The 22,716-nt window shown below is 34.5% G+C and overlaps 1 protein-coding gene across 2 annotated transcripts in view; it reads left to right on the forward strand.

Moving 5' to 3' along the window:
• The first annotated feature begins 1,444 nt into the window (after positions 1–1,444).
• LOC148948370 (brachyurin-like) overlaps positions 1,445–22,716 on the forward strand; it is a 38,187-nt gene continuing 16,915 nt past the window's right edge. The window contains exons 1-2 of one of the 2 annotated variants that reach the window (XM_089093901.1): positions 1,445–1,579; positions 20,597–20,750. In XM_089093901.1, the coding sequence (XP_088950027.1) occupies positions 1,541–1,579; positions 20,597–20,750 (193 nt within the window). In that variant the 5' untranslated portion in view covers positions 1,445–1,540. The remainder of the gene's footprint in view (positions 1,580–20,596; positions 20,751–22,716) is intronic. The other variant, XM_089093902.1, reaches the window with a different exon arrangement.

Raw genomic sequence — 22,716 nt, forward strand, 5'->3', positions numbered from 1 at the left:
ATATATATATATATATATATATATATATATATATATATATATATATATATATATATATATATATATATATATATATATATATATATATATCTATATGGCCGTCATAAATTGCCACATGGTACACTAAAAGTGCAATTTGGGTGACATTTTTGGAATGGAAAGGCTGGCATTGACACACAGTCATCACTGCGATCTAATTATGAGTTCACTTATAAACTAATTTTTATATATAATTGCTTTTTTTTATAAATTGGCTGAAATAATGCAATCATAAAGTGCCACATAGCACCCAAAAAGTGCACTTTCGGTTTTATATATATATATATTTTTTTAATAAAAAATATAAAAGGGAATTGGCCTAACTATTTTTTCTCTATATTATTAAGGGAGGGACAACTGGCCCCTCTTTCTCCCGGGGCAACGACGCCACTGGTCATGAAAATAATTGTAGTTTCATGTCATAAAATGCAGAAACACTTCTTTGCTAAGGCTAAATCTTTTTTTCTACGTAAAAGGAGCCTTAGAACTTTTTATTTATATTTGTGTGAAAGTCTTATGTTTTTTCTAGGAAATTCTCATGTTGTGCGATAAGGTCAAGCATATGGAAAAAAAAAAAATAAATAAAAACACGCGTACAAACACACATCGCAGATCTTAATTCTCAAAAAAAAAAAAAAAATACAAGTTCGACATTTTTATAGACAGGAGTTTGAAACCTCTTCAATAGGGTTGATTCTCTGATGCGTTAAATTGGTTTTCTGATGTGTTGAATTTGATGGTGAAATTATCACGATCAATTACCTTTTGCAATTGATTTTTGTAAAGGGGGTGTTTCCCCCCTTTGCGAAAATAAGGCTAATTTTTTGAGGTTCGTAGCTAATTTAGATTTTCGGTTATTGTTAACCTAGGTCACTTCTTACTTACAGTTTTTTTTTCTCGAACTCTTGGATGAAGCCTCAAAAATATGACCCCTCAGGCTTGCCTTAGAAATTCCATTGCGATTTTTTTTTTCCTTAACAAATTCGTTGGCAAGAAGTTCCGAACTTTTTTCTTTTAGATGTAGACAAACGAAAGCGATGACTATACAAAAATAAAATATGTCCCCAAGCCCTCCCTTGTCCAAAATCTTCAACTGTTTGGAGCTTACTATAATTTTGTTTCTGGGAAAATCATTCTGAATAAACAGATAAAAGAAGATTAGATAGATAAGAAAAGAAGATTAGAAGGAATAGATAGAAAAAGGCTATAGAAAAAGAAAAGAAGATAGAAAAAGAATAGATAGAAGATTAGAAAGAAATAGAAAAGAAGATTAGATCCTTGTTCTAACTACGCACCTGAAATAAAATCTTATATTTGCATTTCATCATCTGTCCAGGATTTATCTGTATTTGTTTTTGACGAAGAGTTTTTGCTGTATAAAAGTTGTTTACTTTGATTTCTACAAACCAATATCGAACGGATTCGAAAATAGACACTTTTATCAGTTGAAAATTAATACCAATATTGCTGTTCAGTTCAATATTTTTAGTGGGATCTGAAAATGAAACAATTCGGTCTTCTTCTTCTCTTGGTTGTCACTGTAAGATTTTTTATGAATTTAAGATGCTATGCTCACTTAAAAAGGGATTTTTTTTGTTAGAATTTCACCTTTTCCAAGTTGCTTGACCTATTTGTTTTATAATAAGTGTGAAAGATTAAAAATATATGAGGATTAAATTAATTTATGCCACATTTTTGTAGAAAAACACTTTTTATTAAGTAAATATAATGTGAATCTACATTATATTAATAAACACTACATAGGTTTAATGTGTTTACGGAAGTAGAATGCATTCTTTCTTTTGGAAGCAAAAGTACAATAATCGAATTTATAGCTCATATTTTCCTACTATTAAAATTTTATGTAGTAACGCTGATAATAATACATTTCATGATTTTATGAAATGATTAGAGTTCAAGCCTTAGGTTTTATGTAGTTCCTTATTTTTATAAACTTCTTTTGAGAAAAAGTTTATTTTTTATTAACTTCTGTTCGATTTTAATTGACATAGTTTTCTTTTTTATTAAAAGTGAAATTTTTGTAAAGCTTTTTTCGTTTTTTCATCATAAGAATCAAGATTTTCGCTTGTCAATTACATTGACACATCTCGCTTGTCAATTGCTTCTGATTTTGCTAATACACAGTTCGAATTTTTCAAGAGTTATAAGGATGCTATTGTTACATATAATAGGTTTTATATGTTGTCTTTGTTTAATATAATTCGTAAGCAAGGATCTTCTCAAGAGGAGAGTCCAATAGCCGTGTAACGTTATTTACATGAAAAGTGTGGTTCCAAAACTAAGGCACTAAACAAATTTTTTCATGGTCATAACTTTTCATGCCAGAAAATCCCAGCGTGCCAATTTTCATAAAAAAAATATATCGAACCGTTTTCAAATACATATATATATATACATATATATATATATATATATATATATATATATATATATATATATATATATATATATATATATATATATATATATATATATATATATATATATATATATACATATATACATACATACATAGCGAGAATATATTCCTTTCAATATATTCTCGTATATAGTCCTTTCAATGCCATTTCTGGTGCACTGCACAAGGATAAGACCTTGGATATAGCTCTTCTATCAACTGAGTCAAACGCTTGCTCATAGAATATAAAACTGAGGACTAAAGGTGTTTCAGTTGGATTATTGGATATTGTTATTATTAGCATAGAGATTGGATTATTAGAGTACGGTGGAAAATAAAGCAGGTTCCACTGGGCCGCCTAGCCAAAATCGCCAACGCATACTGTTGGCCTGCCCCACTAAAGATAAGTCGATTTCTCATATTATTATCATTTACTTGAGGCCTCAGAATTTATTCTAGAATATAGCAAAATACAAAAAAAGGATTTGGCCTTTGTTCGTTTCCAGGATTACCCGTTATGACCGGTTCGCGTGGTCAAACTGATTAACCAATCTGGAAAAATTTCTCGATACACTGTTTTTGCTACGTGTCCGATGATCTACAGAAGAATGTTGTCGAGGCAAAACCTGCTGGATTTTACAGAAAATTATCCGGTTGCTTTTAAAAAAAAGTGCAAAAGGAGTAAAGAATGCTCTCCGTGAATACGGAAATCATCCAAATATTTCATTGAGTTTATAAAAAAGGACAAAGAGAAAAGCGGAAAGACAGATGGAACTGCATTTCTGTAGGCTTAGACACTTTGATTATTCCTAATCAGCTTAACTCTACTCGAGCAGAAGTAGAGAAAATTAGAGTAATTTTGATGTAGGACATTGAGAAAAAAGTAATGGAGAAAGTTAGTCCGCCAATTGATGGTGCGTCAACAATTACTCAGTCTAAGGATACTAAAAATATTCAGCTTATTGTGTCATGTATTTATGATTAAATCAAATTAGAATATGGCAGTAAATTTAAGCAATTGGAAAATTCCTAGTAGGCCTTAAAGGTCAAATTGAATCTCTTGAATTTTGTGTTGAAAAACCTGAAGAAAAGCTGGAGGATTTTGAGCAGGAAAAGCTGCTGGTTTCATTAGTATTTTCTGGACTAAAGCAAACACCAGGATTTGAGTTAAATGTGGCTGTATTTGATACTATTGTGAACAAGATGGGTCTGTCAACTATAACTCAGTCTCAGGTATTAAAGGCTTCCAGATTCAGACTTATAAACTCCACTGTCCCAAATAAATCTATTAATACTCTGGCTCCTGTCCCTGTGAACTTCGCGAATAAAGAAATTGCTTATGGCGTATTTAAAGCTAAGTCAAAACTAGCTTAATCAAGAATTTTCGTTAGCAAATTCCTGAAAAATAGGAAAAAGTTAATCCTAGACGGTGCAAGTGAATGCTACGGTATAAAAAATGTTCGGTCAGATCGTGGGCGCATTCTCATGCACCAGCACATTGATATAAGAGTGAAGTCACTTGCTGACACATTCTGAAATGTTAATTGAGTGATTGTTTGTTAATTGTATTATGGCTGCCCTTCATGTAGGCTGCCCACCCCTTATCTTTCTTTTCTTTTTTCTCTCTCTTCCCAATTTTTTTCCCTTTCGTTTAATTTTTTTTCGTGCTCATGGTTAATTCCAATAATACCTGCTGTACAATTAGCTATTTATACGTTTATAATACTTATGTAGGTGTTTCTTTTGTAATGGATTTAAATAGGGATTTCTTTTTTGTTCAAATGGTGACTTAAATGGACTCCAAGTAAAACCTGCTTTTGTTAATATTTTAAACCGTGAGAGGCGCCTTTGCGAACTCGAAAATAATCCTTTTGATGTAATTGGTATCGTAAATAATTCTGTGGGTCAGGCTAATCAAAATCCGGTTAATATAAGCCCTATTGTAGTACTAAATATGTTTCAGATTTGGGGGGAGTGGAGCTGACCAAAGAAAATTATTCTCTAACTGCACTTCAACTTAACATTCAGGGTCTCTCCTCGTCAATAGATAATCTAAGACAAATTGTTTCGGATGAACAGCCTGATGTTGTTGGCTTATGTGAGACGTTTTTGGATTCTGGAAATGAAATGCTATTGGATATCCATGGCTACAAAATGGAACATATAAACCGCTGCAAGATGGCTAAAGGAGGTCTCGCCATGTATATATCTTGTAATTTGCATTATTGCTTGCGGGTTGACTTATCAAGGAATTTTGAATGTATTATTGAATCACAATTCATAGAAATTATATCTAATGGTATTGACCTAATCATAGGAAATATTTATCGTTCTCCTAGTGGTGCTGTTCCGTTGTTTCTTCGGAACCTTGAGGAAATACTTGATATAATACTGAAACGTCCGTGTCAGTAAATCATAATGGGTGACTTTAGTATGAATTTAATGGATTCAAAATCATCGGCTTCAGCTGATTTTATTTCAATCATCATTGCCGCAGGAACTCTACAATCTACATCCATCCCCACACAGTAACTAATGTTACAGCTTCTTTGATTGACAATATCTTCTCTACACTTAGCTTGAAGGAAAACTCAATTTTAGTTAGTGATATCTCCGATGATTTTCCAATATATTCTTGGTTCAGCTCTAAACAGGAGAAGAGAAACCTGACTCAAGTGTTTGACTCTTATTCTATTAGGTTTGATTAGAAAGAGTTATCTCTTGTTGGGTCTAAATTGGCGGAAATTTCTTGGAACTTGTTTGATAATGATAAAGATTTTTCTTTTTTATTGAGTCCTTTTATGGAACTGTAAAAGAGGCTATTCTTAATATTTGTAATGTACCACCTTCTAATCATAGGCCTAAAAGGATTGTTCCTCTAAACCCATGGATGACATTCGGACTTCTCAAAAGCTGGAGAAGGAAAAAATTATCTCTGGATGGCGTATAAGCTCGCTACACTTTCAGCGTGTGCTATTCGTCTTTGTTTATTCAAGATCTACCGGAATATATATAATTCCTTGTAAAGGAAAGCCGAATCTCTCTATTATCTAAATAATTTTGCTGCGTGTGGAAATGGCATTCGTAAAACTTGAAAGGTAATAAATTCTGTACTTAAACCCAATTCTCAATCAAGCTCTACGCCTATGAGTCTGGTCATAGGGGATGAAGCTGTAGAGGGTGAGCTTAATGTCCAAGAAGAATTCACTTCATTCTTGGCTTATATTGGTAAGAATATTGCTTCTACAGTTGCTTTGTCTAGGCCTAAGCTGGACTATAGATCTTACCTCAGGCCGCCTTGTCTTAAGTCTATGTTTCTAGACCCAGTAACAGTAAGTGAAATTACTAAAATTGTTAATGGCTTGAAAAACTCGTCCTCATCTGGGCCAGATTCTATCCCTACTAAGGTAGTTAAATCTATTCTTCCTTCAATAGTTTTGCCTCTAACAAAACTTGTTAATCTTTCATTTGAATGTGTAGTTTTTCCAGATGCTCTAAAGCGTGCTCGGATTATTGTTTTGTATAAGGGTGGACAAAGAAATGATCCGCCAAATTATCGACCAATTCCAATTTATCAGTATTTAGTAAAATCTTTGAAAAGGCTATGCTTTCTCGTCTCCTTACTTTCCTAAAATCTAAAAATGTTCTCCGTGATTTTCAATTTGGTTTCCGAATGAAGCACTCCACTGAACATGCCTATATCACCCTTTTGAATTTTATTCATTCTGCGTTGTATTTGGGATTAATTCCGGCTGTTATATTCCTGGATATTCACAAGGCTTTCGATTCCTTAACCCCTGAAATTCTCTTATCGAAGATGTCTCCTTTTGGTATAAGGGGAAATTTATTTTCTTGGTTTCAGTCTTATTTGAAGGATAGGTTAACTTCTGTTGATCCCCTTTTCCAGTCACCCTCACAATTGAATTTTGGCGTCCCCCAGGGATACGTTTTAGAGCCTCTGCTACTTTTGATTTAAGTAAAAGATCTTTATTATGTAGTAAAAAAGCAGAAACTTATCAATTGCTGTAGAATTTGTCATCCTAAGCCTTCAGAATGAGAGCTTCGATTAAATTTGGAAAATTTGTTTGAGAGGGTAATTTTGTTGCTTGATGCTAATTATCTTACCCTGAATTTTTTAAGTCCAGTTTTTTTTATTTTTTCGCGTGTTTCTCAGGCTTATCCCCAATTATCAGAAATTCACCAGCCAAACGGGATAGTTCATAGATCTAAAGGCCGATATGTTCGTTTTTTGGGCACTCTTGTTGATGACAACCTATCTTTCAAGCGTCACATGAATTTTATCTAAATGAAGATATGCAGGAGTCTCAGTATTTTAAAGAAACTTAAACATACTTTTTCTTGATCAATTTTGAAAATCCTTTTTCAATGCTTGATCCAATCTAACGTTTCTTTCTGTCCAATAGTGTGGATGTCAACCTTTCCTTCACTGTTAAAACCCCTTTCTTAGGTTTACAATAAAGCTAGAAACCTCATTTAGGAAACTAATCGTTCATTAGTTATCCCATTACTTGATCTTGAATCACCGTACATTCTTTTATGTGCAAGTTATATTTTTTCTCCGCTTCGTGGGGACCTCTTCCGGCCCCTAAGTGTTCCGCTATCTTTTACTTCTGATCAAAGTAATTATTATCTTCGCAATGCAAAAAAACATTTTCAAGTTCCATTTATTCCTTGAGTAAGGTTAGATTTTAATCCTCTTATGGTGAGTCATATTGTTTGTAATACATTGTCTGAATCAGCTCGAGGGTGCCACTCATTCGGTTTGCTTAAAAAAATTTTTAACAATTCTTTGGCTTCTTAAATATTATTTTTATGTATTTTTTCATTTTTTTTTCTTATTTTTTTAGATTGTATTTAATCTATTTAATTAATTTGATCTATTCATTTGATTTAGTTTTGTTTTCGATAGTTTTTATTTTATTTATACTTTCTTTTCTTCTCCCTTTTGCTCTTCTGGTCTGTGAGTAAGTGATCATTTTAAATTTTCTTTTGTTTTTCTTCTCTGAGTAAGTAAATCATTTGTCTTTCCCTTTCCTTAAAGGCCAATGAGCCTTTTGGAAAATAGTAACATGTCATATTGTATATGTATTTAATGAAGAATAAATCCCCTACTACCCCCACGCTCATCATTTTCCCAAAGACATCCAATCAAAATTCGAAGATAGCAATTTTGTTAATTGTAGACGAAGAGTCCGGAAATTTTGTCTTTGAGGAAGACACCCTCGCCCCAACAGCTCTCAGGACAAGGGTTGTAAATTATGCCCCGGGGTCATATAAGGTTTTTTTTTATAGAAAGGGTGATTGTATATACTTCAGAGGGGCTCATTGGGTTGGTAATCTGACTTTCTAGTGCCTTTTTAAGAGTCAAAGTGATCAGAAGGCAGTTACTTAAGGCAGAAGGTGATCAGAAGGCAGGTACTTATTATTTATTATTATCTTATTACTCAGGCACTTCTTAATTATTAATATAAGAGTGACGATTTTGTTGACGATTCCTCTACCATTCCTAAAACCACACTGAGATACAAATTGCTCTTGATTTTTATTGTGCTGAGATTTGCCATGCTCTAAGATGTGCCGAAAAAGCAGCGGTTCCAAATAGTTCCAAATCGAAAGATAAGCATCGGCACTGATGTCCCCGATTGGTAGAAAAACAAAGAACCTTTGAAGAATGCTAACGTGCAAAGCTTTGGCTTTTTATTTGATTGATTAAAAAAAAATTGTCGGCAAAATAAGTTTTTCAAAGAAAAGTAAAGAACTCCATTAAACAAAAATGAGCAAAAATAAAATCAACTAATCTACCAAGCGTGAAACACCACAAATCAGCATCGATAAATAAATTAAACCCAAAATGAGCACAAATTACAATAAATAACCGAGTCAAACTAAAAACGACCAGGAATTAACATAAGTTGGGCTCAAAACCCCTATGCCTTCCCAAGGCCAGAACATAATTTGCACTTTACTGAAAGAAATATAAATGTTTTGACTTTTATAACTTTAATACATCAAATAATATTAAGATTTTGATTACTAAATATCATTAAATGTATATTAAACTGACAATGCACATTCATTTGTATTTTTTGAGTAAAGTGCAAATTATGTTCTGGTCTTGGGAAGGCACAAGGGTTTTGAGGCCAACTTATGTTAATTTCTGCTCGTTTTGAGTTTGACTCGGTTATTTATTGTAATTTCTGCTCGTTTTGGGTTTCATTTATTTATCGATGCTGATTTGTGGTAGTTTCACGCTTGGTAGATTATATTTTTGCTCATTTTTGTTTAATGGAGTTGTTTACTTTTCTTTGAAAAACTTATTTTGTGGAAAAAGTTTTTTAAGTTAATTTCTGTTCGTTTTATATTGACATAATCTTTTCAGAGAAAAAGAAAATAATACTTTAAATTTTTTCGTTTTTTTAAGAATTTATAGTTTGGCCTGCTATTTGTATGCTGGAGAAAAATTTTCAGCGATTTTTGACAACATACACCCTCTTAAAAATCTGGACACAAATAGAAGTGTTTAATTTAGTTTCATACCTCCTCTAGTTGACCTGAAATGGAAAACTTGATACCATTCGCAAAAAAATCTGTTTACTTTCTTTGATAGCTTAGATACATTTACGCTATTTTGATTCTTGGGATACTGCTGAGTCATTCTTGGGATAATGCTGAGATGCCTTATTGGGAATTAGCATTAACACAGTGCATTTTGATTTAATCTTATGGCAACATTTAGTTTTTAAACATAAAGTCTAATGGGAGGGTGGGCGTGGGAGGGGGATTAGTTGCCCTCCAATCACTTTCGACTAATAAAAAGGGCATCAGCCCTATATATTTTCAATCAAATGAGCCCTTTTCAAAGTTCCTACGACAACTTCTTGATACAAATTGCCATGGTCTAAACAAAAACAACAACAACAAAATAATATATTATATCCACATCGATCTTTACTATAAAAATGTCAAGCCTTCCAATTACTTTCGACTATTAAAAAGGGCACTAGGCCTTTCGAATTCCAATCGAATGAGCCTTTTTCGAGTTTCTACAGCAACACTTCCTATAAACACCTTATATGGCCCCAGAGCATAAATTACAACTCTTACCCTAAGGACTGTGAGGATGGTTGTCATCCTCTAAGACCTAATTTCCAGAACTTTCAACTACGTTAAACAAAATGGCTATCTCAAAATTTTGATTGGATGTGTCTGGGAAAATGGTGGGTGTGAGAGGGGCGCTAGTCTTTCTCCAATCACTTTCAACTATTAAAAAGGCACTAGCCCTTTCAATTTCTAATTAAATGAGCCCTTTTGAAGTTTATACTAAAACACTTTAAAAAAAAACCTTAATGGCCCCCAGGGGATAAATTACCCCCATCGCCTGGTGGGGTGGGTGGGGGGGGGGGGTTGTCATCCTCTTAGACCTGATTTCCAGAACTTTATACTAGGTTGAACAAAATGGCTATCTGAAAATTTTGATTGGATGTTTTTGGGGGAATGGTGGGCGTGAGTTACGGTCCAATTAATGTCAACTGTTAAAAAGAGCACTATCCCTTTCAATTTCAAATTGAATGAGCTCTTTTCGAAGGTTTTACGACAAATCTCATTAAAAACCTTATATGCCGCCAGGGCCTAACTTACAACCTTTGCCCTGGGCAGTCAGGGGAGTTTTTCATCCTTAAATACATTATTTCCAGAACTTTTAACTATTTTGAACAAAATGGCTATCTCTAAGCTGTGATTGAATGTGTTTGGGGAAATGGTGGGCGCGAGAGGGGGGTTAATCATTCTCCACTCACTTTCGACTATTAAAAAGGGCAATTTCAATTTCCAATCAAATTAGCCCTTTTTGAAATTTCTACAACAACTTTCTATATAGACTTTATTTGCCCCCAGGGCACAAATTAAAACCCTTGCACTGAAAGCTCTGATGGGGTTTTTATCCTAAAAGACCTATTTTCCAGAACTTTTGACTACGTTGAACAAAATGGATATCTCAAAATTTTGATTGAATGTGTTTGGGGAAATGGTGGGCGTGAGAAGGGGGCTAGTTGCCCATTTCAAAGCAAACCCTGCGTGCCCAAGGGACTTAAGTTTTAACCATTGCTCTGATTACTTTAGGGAGAATCTCCTCGTTGTAAGTATAATTTCCTGAACTTCGTGGAACAAAATGGCTATCAAGAAATTTTGATCGGATATGTTTGGGGAAATGGTGGGCGTGGAAGGGGTGGTTGTTGCCTTCCAATCACTTTCGACTCTTAAAAAGGACACTAGCCATTTCAGTTTCCAATCGAATGAGTCATTTTTGAAGTTTATACGACGACGCGTTCAGTAAAAGCCTTATATGCCCCCAGGGCATAACTTACAACCCTTGCCCTGATGGCTGTGGGGGAGTGTCCTCCTCAAAAACATAATTTCTATCTGGAAATCCAAAACACTGAATAAAATTGCTATCTAAAAATTTTAATTGGATGTGTTTTGGGAAAAGCTGGGCGAGAGAGGGGGGCTAGTTTCCCTCAAATCACTTTTGACTATTAAAAAGGGCACTACAGCTTTGAATTTCCAATTGAATGAGCCCTTTTTCAAGTTTCTAGGACAAAGATTTTAATAAAAACTTATATGCCCCCAGGGCATAACTTATAACCCTTGCCCTGAAGACTGTGGGGGGAGTGTCCAGCTCAAAGGTATAACTTCCAGAACTTTAACTGCGTGGAACAAAATGGTTATCTCAAAATTTTGATTGGATGTTTTTGGGGAAATGGTGGACGTGGAAGGGGTGTTAGTTGCCTTCCAATTACTTTCGACTATTAAAAAGGGCACGAGCCATTTCAATTTCTAATCAAATGAGCCTTTTTTGAAGTTTCTACGACAATGTGTTCTATAAAAACTTTATATGCCCCCAGGGTATAACTTACAACCCTTGTCCTGTGGGCTGTGAGGAGGTTGTCATCCACAAAGACCTAATTTCCAGAACTTAAAACTACGTTGAACAATATGGCTATCTCAAAATTTTGATGTGATGTGTTCGGGGGAATGGTGGGTGTGAGGGGGGGGGCTAGTTACCCTCCAATCACTTTCGACTATTAAAAAGGGTACTAGCCCTTCGAATTTCCAATCGAATGATCCTGTTTTGAAGTTTCTACGACAACACCTTCTATAAAAACCTTATATCCCCGCAGGTCATAACTTAAAACCCTTGCCCTGAGTGTTTTGGGGGAGTGTCCTCCTCAAAAAAATATTTTCTATCTGTAAATCAACTACGCTGAACAAAATGGCTAATTCACAATTTTGATTGGATGTGTTTTGGAGAATGATAGGCGGGGGGGGGGGGCTAGTTGCCCTCCAATCACTTTCGACTGTTAAAAAGGGTACTAGCCCTTCGAATTTCCGATCGAATGAGCTTATTTTGAATTTTTTACACTGCATTATATAAATACAGGAAATGCCCCCAGGTTTTAACTTAAAACCCTTATACTGATGTTTGCGTATGAGTGGCCTCATCAAACACATATTTTCTATCTGGATATAAACTACGCTGTGCAAAATGGCCATCTGAAAAGATTGATTGGATGTGTTTAGAAGAAGGCTTGACGTGGGGGGGGCTATTTGCCGTCCAATCACATATGACCATTGAAAGGGGTTCAAGCCCATTGAATGTATTAATGAATTTACCTGTGTTGAAGTTTATAAGAAGACGCCTTTTATTTAACCCTTGAATAGTCCTAGGGAATAAATTAAAACCATTTCCCTGAAGGATGTGAGGGAATGTCTTCCTCAAAAACATATTTTCTATCTGAAAATCAATTACGCTGAACAAAATGGCCAACTCAAAATTTTGATTGGATGTATTTGGGGGAATGATGGGCGTGGGGGGGGGGCTAGTAGTCCTCCAATCACTTTCGACTATTAAAAAGGGTACTAGCCTTCGAAGTTCCTATCGAATGAGCCTGTTTTGAAGTTTCTACGACAACACCTTCTATAAAAACCTTATATGCCCCCAGGGCATAACCTAAAACACTTGCCTTGAGGGCTGTGGGGGAGTGTCCTCCTCAAAAATATATTTTCTATCTAGAAATCAACTACGCTGAACAAAATGGCTATCTCAAAATGTTGATTGGATGTGTTTTTGGGAATGATGGGCGTGGGGGGGGGCTAGTTGCCCTCCAATCAATTTCGAATATTAAAAAGGGCACTAGCCACTCCCATTTCCAATCGAATGAGCCCTTTTCGAAGTTTCTACGACAGCTCCTTCAAAACGAAGTACCCGGGTGGAGAAAAAACACATTGTGCCCACATCGTTCTTTACTTAGGCAGCGCTAGCGCACTGCCTATGAAAAGATAATGATCGTCCTAGGTCGGGTGCTTTGAATTAGATTCGGCTCTATACAAAATAAAAAAAAAAAGTTTTTTTTAACTGAAAGTAAGGAACGGCGTTAAAACTTAAAACGAACAGAAATTATTCCGTATATGAAAGGGACTGTCCCCTCCTCAATGCCTCGCTCTTTACGCTAAAGTTTTTTATTGTTTAAAAAAATAGAGTTGTGAGAAAGTCAAACTGTTGCGTAAAGAGCTATGCGTTGAGGAGGGGACAGCCCCTTTCGTATACGGAATAATTTCTGTTCATTTTAAGTTTAACGTCGTTCCTTACTTTCAGTAAAAAAAAAATTATTAGTAAATAATTTATTAGTAATAAATATACGTAACAAACGAATTAACTTACTTAACGAACTTCTGTATTCATAGATTTTTAATACGTTAGATTTTTAATACGTTAGATTTAGATTTTTAATAGATTTTTTAGTACGATCTTTAATACGCTCTTTACGCTAAAGTTCGAATTTTGTTCCAATTCTTTAAAAATGACCTCTTAATCACAAAGGCCGTTAATTAGAATAAATAGCTCTTATTCTCTTATAAATTATTCTCTTATTAAAGTACAAAAAAATCTTTGGCTCAAAGAGCGAGATATTGACTTGGGGGTGAACCCAATCATATACGTAATAATTTCTGTTCGTTTTAAGTTTTGATGTTGCTCCTTACTTACAGTAAAAAAACTTGTTTTTTTTATTTAATTTCTGATCTTTTTTTAAAATAATTTTGGGAAATCCGGCGCCCCCTTTATAGCAATTTCCCTTCCCTCATGAAAACTTCCTTCATGGAAAGATCCCCCCACATAAACCCCGACCCCCCCCCCCTACCAGAAAAAATTCCCCTGAAAACGTCTGTATACTTCCCAATAATCAATACTATATGTTAACATTGGGTAACGTTCATAACTTTCAGCCCCCCCCCCGGGGGACTTCGGGGGATTAAGTCATCCTAAAAGACATAATTATCATATTTTCGACAATGCTGAACATAATGGCTATATCAAAATTTTGATCGGGTGACTTTGCGAAAAAATTAGTGTGGGAGGGGGCCTAGTTGCCCTCCAATTATTTGGTCACTTAAAAAAAGCACTAGAACCTTTAATTTCCGTTACAATGAGCCCTCCCACGATATTATAGGATCACTGGGTCGATATGATCACCCCTGGGGAAAAAACAAACAAACAAACAAATAAACACGCATCCGTGATCTTTCTTCTGGCAAAAAATGCAAAATTCCACATTTTTGTAGATAGGTGCTTGAAACCTCTACAGCAGGGTTTTCTTATACGCTGAATATGATGGTGTGATTTTCATTAAGGTTCTGTAACTTTTAGGGGGTCTTTCCCCCTTTTTCCGAAAATCAGCCAAATTTTCTCAGTCTCGTAACTTTTGATGGGTAGAATTAAACTTGATGAAACTAATATATTTGAAATCAGCATTAAAATTTGATTCTTTTGATGTATCTATCGGTATCAAAATTTCGTTTTCTAGAGTTTCGGTTACCATTGAGCCGGGTGGCTGCTTACTTACAGTTCGTTACCACGAACTGTTTGAAAAGATTTTTGCAAGAGAGCTAGCTCGTCACCGTGCAGGCATTGTTGATTCATATTCGCATAGAGTTTCTGCTTCGCCCAATTCCATTTGGAAATATCTTGCTCAAAAAACCAACAGAGAGAAAAATCTCGGTGAACAAAAAAACATGTTAAACTGAGGCCAGTGGAGAGAAAAGACAAAAAATGTAAAAACAACGCAGATATTTGGCCTATATCAAAACAAGGCGTCTTCAGCACGAGAGAAACACAAGAAGAACAAGATAAAAAAACCAAGCTAAAACTAAAAACCAATAAAACCACCACCAAAAAAAAAAAAATATACAATTGGCGCAAATTAATCTACATAGGGAAAAGATGCTATTAGAGTTACTTCAGTGAGAGCACCAGAACAACTGAGTTAAAATTCGGATCATAAATCGAATATTCGGAAAGTTCTGATAAAATTAGGATCACACATCCTACAGATAAATTTGTAAAATCGACAAGAGAGGAATTGGAGTCATTGAAAAACAATTTTCACATTTCCCCACAGTTTTATAACAAACATTATCCTAGGGGTTGTTCTGCACCCAATATCTATTGTCTACCTAAGATTCATAAGACTGGACTCCCCCTCCGTCCTATTGTGTCAACTTTTCCGTCCTCGGTTTCGGATTTAGGAAAATGGTTGTCGATTGCATTGCGTCATCTTTTGGGAGCACAAAGATCATATTTAAAAAAAAAGAGATTGCTCTTACCAATAAATTGAGGAATTTCACATTGGAGGAGAGTTCAATTCTTTGTAATTTTGACGATACTATTTTGACGATATATTTTTTGACGATATATTTATTTGACGATATGTAATTTTGACGATAATAGTTTTGATGTTGTGTCCATGTATTCAAATTGTGATTTAGAAAGGTGCGATGATATTTTAAAGAGTAAATTAGAAAAACACTTTGATTTAATACAAGATGTGACTTTAGCCAGTTTGGATATTGAAGTTATTATTAAATTAATTATCCTGGTAAATGAATTTTCTTTTTATTTTGGTTTTAGAGGAGAGTTTTATAGACAAGTGTTTTGGTTACCCATGGGGACTTCTCTCTCTGCTTTATTGGCAAATCTTTTCATAGATTCTATTGAAACCTCCGCTATACACAGTTTTAGAATCTCTCCTCGCTTCTGGGGTAGGTTCATGGATGATGTGGTTTGCGTATGGAAACATGGGTTAGACTCCTTAGACCTATTTTGTAAGCATTTAATTAGTTTGGATAAGAATATTAAACTTACAGCTGAGTTTGAGGAAAATAACAAATTGTCTTTTCCAGATATTTTATTAATTAAAAGGGATCTCCATTTACTTTTCTCGATTTATAGAAAACCTACGCACAATGATAGGTATTTGAATTTTCATTCGTGCCACCCTATGTCGGTGAAATGATGGGTGGGGGGGGTTGTGATTTCATTAGTGGATAGAGCCTTTAGAATTTTCTGGATTCAGAATTGTTATATTTGAGGGATATTTTGTTTTGTAATAATTACCCAATTAAGTTAATTGACAAAATAATTGAAAATAGACATGTTAAACATGATAGTAGGGTTGTTGGGGTGTCTCAGTCTTCAGATTTAAACATATCTACAAGTTTAATTTTATTTCCATATGTGGCAATGAGAAGCTGGTTTCGATGAGAAGCTTTCACGGATTTTGCGTACATTTAACATCAATGCATGTTTCGAATCGATGAGGCCAGTGGGTAGTTTCTTTAGTTCTGGAAAGGATTTAACCCTGGGAAATTTAGTAATTGGGGTGTATAAGATTCCGTGTTCTTGCGGGAAGTTCTATATTGGTAGGAATCACCGACAATTTGTTGAAAGATTTATTGAACATCGAAATTCAATAGAAAAAAACCCCTACAATTAAACAAGCCTCCGGAAACTTTTGCTTCAGCCTTAGCAGAACATATTTGGTTTCAACCAGATCGCTTTGTACAATCTGATGAGGCCTTAGCTATTTCGAATGATGTTCTCAATGGGTGTTCTCAATGGGCGAAATGAGCCATAGAAATTAAAAAAAACATATGTTTGCTAACCTTTCGATAAATAGATAGGGACACAGGTAATTTAAATATTTACTCAATTTATGATAATCTTCTAAAAAGTGAATCAACAGTCAATAAGGGAATTAAGATCTTAACCAATCACCAGGGGAATATTTTACCTACTAGACCAAAACGATTTGCTTCAGTAATAGCCAACAAGAGGATTATTTCGCAACAGAATAATTAACTTGATTTCCTGTTTTTTTGTTTTTTTTTATTTTACCTCAGTTGCTCTGGTGTTCTCACTGAAGTAGCTCTAATAGCATCTTTTCCCTACGTGGAATATTTTGCGCCAAATGCATATTTTTTTTGGTGGTGGTTTTATTTGTTTTTAGTTTTAATTTGGTTTTTATATTGTTCTTCTTGTGTTTCTCTCGTGCTAAAGACGCCTTGTTTTGATACAGGCAAAATATCCGCGTGGTTTTACATTTTCCGTCTTTTCTCTACATTTTTCGTCTTTTTTCAGTAAGATTTTTCTCTCTGTTGGTTTTTTGTCATGACTGGCCAGTTCGGCTTAATATCTTTCATTCGAAATATCTTGCTCCACAAAACACCAGATCCTCGAATCCACATCCTCGAAAACACCACAAAGCTTCTGATATTTTTCGGGAAATCTACATTTTTAGAATTAATTCGCCGCGCTAGATCCAATTTTAGAGTCTAAATATGAATTCGAACTTGACGAATTTCTATCTGTTTATCCGGAGTCTCACTATGTTGTTACCAATACAAACCGCAATAACGTCAGTCTCCAAGCTCAAATGGAAAGCTTCGATTGGTGTAGATAATTTAAGTACATTTTAGGTTTTCCATGGAACCCCTTTGCTCAAGTCACATCTAGGATTGCTCATGTAGATGATTTTTGAAATTTTTACATTACCGTCGTCTTTTTGCATTGGTGATCTCACTCCTATCCCCAAGAAAGGGGAATCTAACATTCAGTGTTCGACCTTCAGCCCTATAATAATCTCTACTACATTTTGTAAACTTTTTGCGATGCTTTTTGTAGATGAATTAAAGGAGAAATGTAGCGTCCCGCCATAGCAGTTTGGTTTTCAGAATAAAGCAGGGTGCGTTGATGCCCTTAGTGTTGTAGCTAATGTCCTAATAGAGGCTGAACTGGCACACGAGGGTCTCGTTCTATTAGCACACGATGTTAGGCGTGTATTTAACTCATTGGTACACGGAGCCAAGCTCCTTCACACGGCAAAAAAAGGTGTTCATTCTTCTATTATTCGTAGCTTGAAAAATTTATATTCGCGGCTTAAAGTACGCATTAAAACTACAAATTCGCTTAACTTGCCGGTTTCCAATTCATCTAATCTAACACATGCTTCACAAGATAGCCTTCTCGTCCCAGTAACACACCGAATGATCTGAATAGTTTTGTATCTGTTTATAAAGGTACGCATCAAGGTGCTATCACTTCGCCTACTACTTTTCGAAACATTGTCCTAGATGCTCAATCAAAATGCTTATCCTCATGCACTGAGGCAGCAACAGACGTTACAGATGTCTGTTATGCAGACGATGTCCTTAATCTTAGCAGGTCATTACAGTGCACCAAAGAAAACTTTAGTATACTTGAGAGTGAATGCTCCAAATTGGGGCTGGAATTTAATTGTGAGAAATCTGAGGTTTTTCCGTATAATTGGTGTAATTCGGATTGCACACCGTCAGTCCAGCTGGGACGTTCTTTAGGAAAGCCAGTCGAAAAACTTGTTTATCTTGGTCTACCAATTGGCCCATCCCTAAAGCAAACTCGCTTGCTGCTGATTTTCCGTCTTGAAAAAATCTGTGGTGCGTCTTATGCTTCAGTTGTCCGAACCAAAAAACCTTTCAACCGATTGATCCTCGCTAAACTGTATAATTCAACAGTACTACCACATTTTCTATACACAGCACCATTTTTGAAGATTTTGTCCCAAACAAATAAACTTAAACTCCGTTCGTTATATTTCAAGTTTGCAAAATATTTACTTCATTTACCCCCATGAACCTACAATTCAGCATTAATCCGTAATTATAAAATAGCCGACCCAGCAATAGCTCTATCAAAACGTATTTCGAAACACAATCGCAATATCAGTTTTCATCCATGGTATCCCCTCATTATACAGTGATATTTAAAGTTGTATGTATATAGAGCTGTTCAGTGTCTTATAGATGTTCTTTATTAATTGTTCTGATAGTTGTGATGTCTCTTTTTTTCTTTCTCATATTCTTTTTTTAGTAGTTTTCTATATGTACTCTGTCTCTGTGTACTTTGTATTGTATGACGGGTTTGAAGTAAATAAATGCATAAATGAATATGGTTTTTTGGTCTATTCTTGAAGGACAAAATTCAAAGGGAAAAACAGCAAATTATTTACCAAAACCACTTCACTTTATTCTTGAATCCTTAATTTTGAATTAAAAATCAGATTCAGATAATCCATTAAAGCCTCTGCTCAACCATGAAATTCCAAAAAGTTATAATTGAATTTATCAAGTTCAGTTCTTTAGTTATTCATGTTCTCTAGATTCATTTACTTATATCCTGATTCCTTCTTTATCTTAAGTTCTTTAGTTCAGTTCTCAGTTCTTTAAGTTCTCCTTTAGTTCAGTTCTTTATGTCCTGGTTTCTACTCTTTTCAGCCTCCCTTTTATGTAATTTTTCAAGTTAGAATTTTGTTTTCCATTTATTTGCCATTATTTCACTTTGTCTTAGAGTTCAAAAAATTTCGGTTGTTATTGTTTCATCAGTGAAACAAACTAGTGAAGAAACATCTTACGACAAGCTAAGCATTTTGTTTATTATGGTTTTCTTTTCGTCATTGTAAAATTTAGTTAGAAGATGGCTGTTTATTTTCTTTGGCAATATTTTTAGCGCTAAAGTATGCCACCAGGCATGAGCGCTGTTTTGTGACGTTTATTTATCTATGTGCTGTAAATAGAAATACCCAACTCTACTCAAAGATAAAAAGACTAGTCAGAATGGTTGGATATTAGGAAAGGATGTTAGCCTTCCGAATAACAGGCAAGTAAATGCAGCCTGTCTGGAGAAGTTGCAAGATAGAAGGAAAAATTCTCGCAGGTGAGATAATTATAAATGGTTGTGGATTGTCAGTTATTTGGGATAAGACGACGGGAATAGGACTAGAAATCGGAAATATACCAAATTTAGTAAACGGTGTGGAGTTTCAGAAGTGACACTGAGAAGCTGCAGTCTCGAAGTCCCATGGAGTTTACCAGCAATGGAAGGAGGTCTGGATATTTATTATGGAGGTCATATTAAGGAGGTCTGGATATTTATTTTAAAGCAGTTTTAAATAGTAGTATGTTAAGTAGTATATGTCACAAAGCGATAATTTTATAGCACTTGGAAAAAGAAGAAAATATTTAGGAAGGTAAGGGTGATGGATAGTCCTTACTCATTCTCCTCTGTGGAGAAACTAGCGAGGGTCTGCCTTACTCAATGGCCCTTTGTCTGAATTACTTGGTCAAAGGAATAAAGAACAGGAATAAAGAAAACATTTGTCAGGGAGGGGAGGCGTGTGAGGGTGGGAAATATTGATAAATATGCTTTAGGTTTTGTTTTCTTTTATGTATATGTTATTGAAATGTTCGTTAATGCGTCAAGAGTATTGATTATTCTTTTATGCTGTTTGTTGCCATGGACCTGTGGCTGTTTTGCTAAAGTAAAATCTCTGAAATCTCTCCTAGTCGCTCAAAAAGGAATGTTGACTGGAATTAGTTGATAAAATATTCAAAATTTATAACAATTACGGTAAATTATTTATTTGCAAGTGATTATCTTTTAACTACGTTATTTATTACTCATTTTTTAATAATAATTTACTTTTTGATATGTTAATAATAAAAAGAACATGAATTAATTATTAAAATTATTAAATGCCACGTTAAGTATTTTAAAAATAATGATTTACTAACAAAGCAAGAGCAATAACTCAAAGAATCATTAATCAGTCATCTATAAATTCGTTGGTTACCTATCTACTTGGCAATTTATAAGCACGTAATTTTAGGGTAGCATCCCTAAAATTAAATAGCATTCTCATCCAAAATTCAACCGTTTTAACAATTTTTCGTGAATTTACAAATATCTTACAGGCACTTGCTTTCCCGTACCGGCCCTACAGGGATGTTGACTGGAGCAAGATTAAGTTCAGGACACCCAAAGTCCCACCTCATACTCTAAAGCTTACCAAGCGCGACAAGCCACAAGAAACATATGAAATACCATCTGATGCTAAAAATTTTCGTGGTAAAGTCTTTTATTTACTGTTATAGAAATTGTAACAATGAATGGGGGAGTTATTTAACTTGTACCACCAAAATAGTGGTAATGTAGGTTTTTTTTAAAAGAAAATCAGTTACTGCTTTCCCAGCAGTCATACATAATATCAAGAACATCATAATAAAACACCATTTGTCTCTTAACCCATCTTAGGCCTGAAAATTACTCATACCTGGAAACCACGGTTTTCGAGTACTTATCTTTTGATTGTTATAAAATTATAAACCTTAAGGGAAATATTGACTTTCGATCAGTATTGCCACGTTGATTGTTTTTCTGATTTTCTTCTTTTTTTTTAATTTGGCACTAAAGTTTGAGTTCCTCCCTATTTTCCCTAACTTTTAAAGATATATATGGTTATGTAAATTATCACTTAACCAATTCAAACCAAGCAGAATCCATTTTCACTGTCCTTGGAACTTTCATGGGTTTTTATCCAACGGTTGAATTAGCAGATGTATATGTGCTCGACACTTACTCCACTGTAGATAATGCATTGAGACTCTGCTTTTTGGCATTGCATACCTGCTTGGGCATCACTATTCAAATTAATCAATTGTTTAAAGTAATTTCTTTAAAAAACTAGTATGTGTTACTCTTTTTTGCTTAAAACTGGCATTTTTGGTGTATTGTCACTTTCTTGGCGGTGCCCTGTTTTACTTGCTATCTTGAAATGATGTTTTATTGAAGGCAAGAATGAGCAGTCCTGTTTAGGTTCGATACTTGCTAAGAAACCCTAGCTTGAAGTCTATCAGACTCAGTTGCACAAATTGTATACTAAAATAAACTTTAGGATTCAGGTGCCGCACCGGCGTAATTTTTTTTTAAAAGTCACCCCACGAAAATCTTAAAAAAAGCTTGTTTTCGCTCTGCTCTGAAATCTCAACTTTTCAGCTCCTACCTTTAGACGTAATAATAGCTGTATATATTCAACACCTCCTGGTCCAGTTTCAATTTAACCTCCTGGTCCAGTATTCAACATCTTCTGGTCCAGCTGTATATACTCAACACCTCCTGGTCCAGTTCAATTTAAAATAAATTAACATCAAGGATACACCAGTATAATTTAGAACAATTATAATTCCTCAAATAGAACGAACTGAAAGAAAATACAAATCTGCGGGTTGCGACTGTAATATTTTGTCCTGCGTTTAACTTCTTACTTTTAACCGCAGTGATTTTTTTTATGTATTTTACCTGATTTGTGAAATTCAAAAATCAATGATTTATTAATTCATTAATTGATTAATGAGTAAATACAAGATTTCGGAATGTAGATTCTAAACTTCTTTCCCTGAGCTGAGAAAAGCTGTGTACCTAACATGATGTGTTCAGATGTCTAGGCAATTTAGACACGCTAAGCTTGAATAAAAATGATATTTTAAATTATTATTATTATTAGTTAAATTATTAAATTACTAGATTATTATTCAATTATTACTATTTAAATTATTAAATAATTTTAAAATTGTTAAATTAAATTATTTAAATTATTAGGTCGTTAGTGACTTTTCTATACTATCTGAGCCAACTAACATAGCTAAGCCCTCACTAGATTGCCGTGAAATAAGGGTTTATTTGAAATTCCAGCATGAGCATAGACTCTAGGATAGGGGGAGGGGGTTGTGGTTGATACTAAATTAGCAAATTTGTACAGAAACATTACAAATTTGCTGCAAGAATATTACAAATTTTTCTTTTTGAATAAAATTTTTTCGTAATGACTATCGATTTTGGAAAGCTTTCTTGGGCAGGAGATCTTTTGACGGTATTGTGAGGGTGTAGGTCCCCCCTATCATTCTCCAACTGTTCGTGTATGTATCTGAAATATAGTATTCATTAATTAAATTGTATATTTTCTTTACGTTTGGAGGGGGCGGGTTCAGATAAAATATACGCTTAACGCTTTTTAAATGCACTGATGAAGGTTTAA

This window comes from Artemia sp. Qi Xiang Cuo, chromosome 9 (assembly GCF_049724085.1).
Source record: "Artemia sp. Qi Xiang Cuo chromosome 9, ASM4972408v1, whole genome shotgun sequence".
NCBI lineage: Eukaryota > Metazoa > Arthropoda > Branchiopoda > Anostraca > Artemiidae > Artemia > Artemia sp. Qi Xiang Cuo.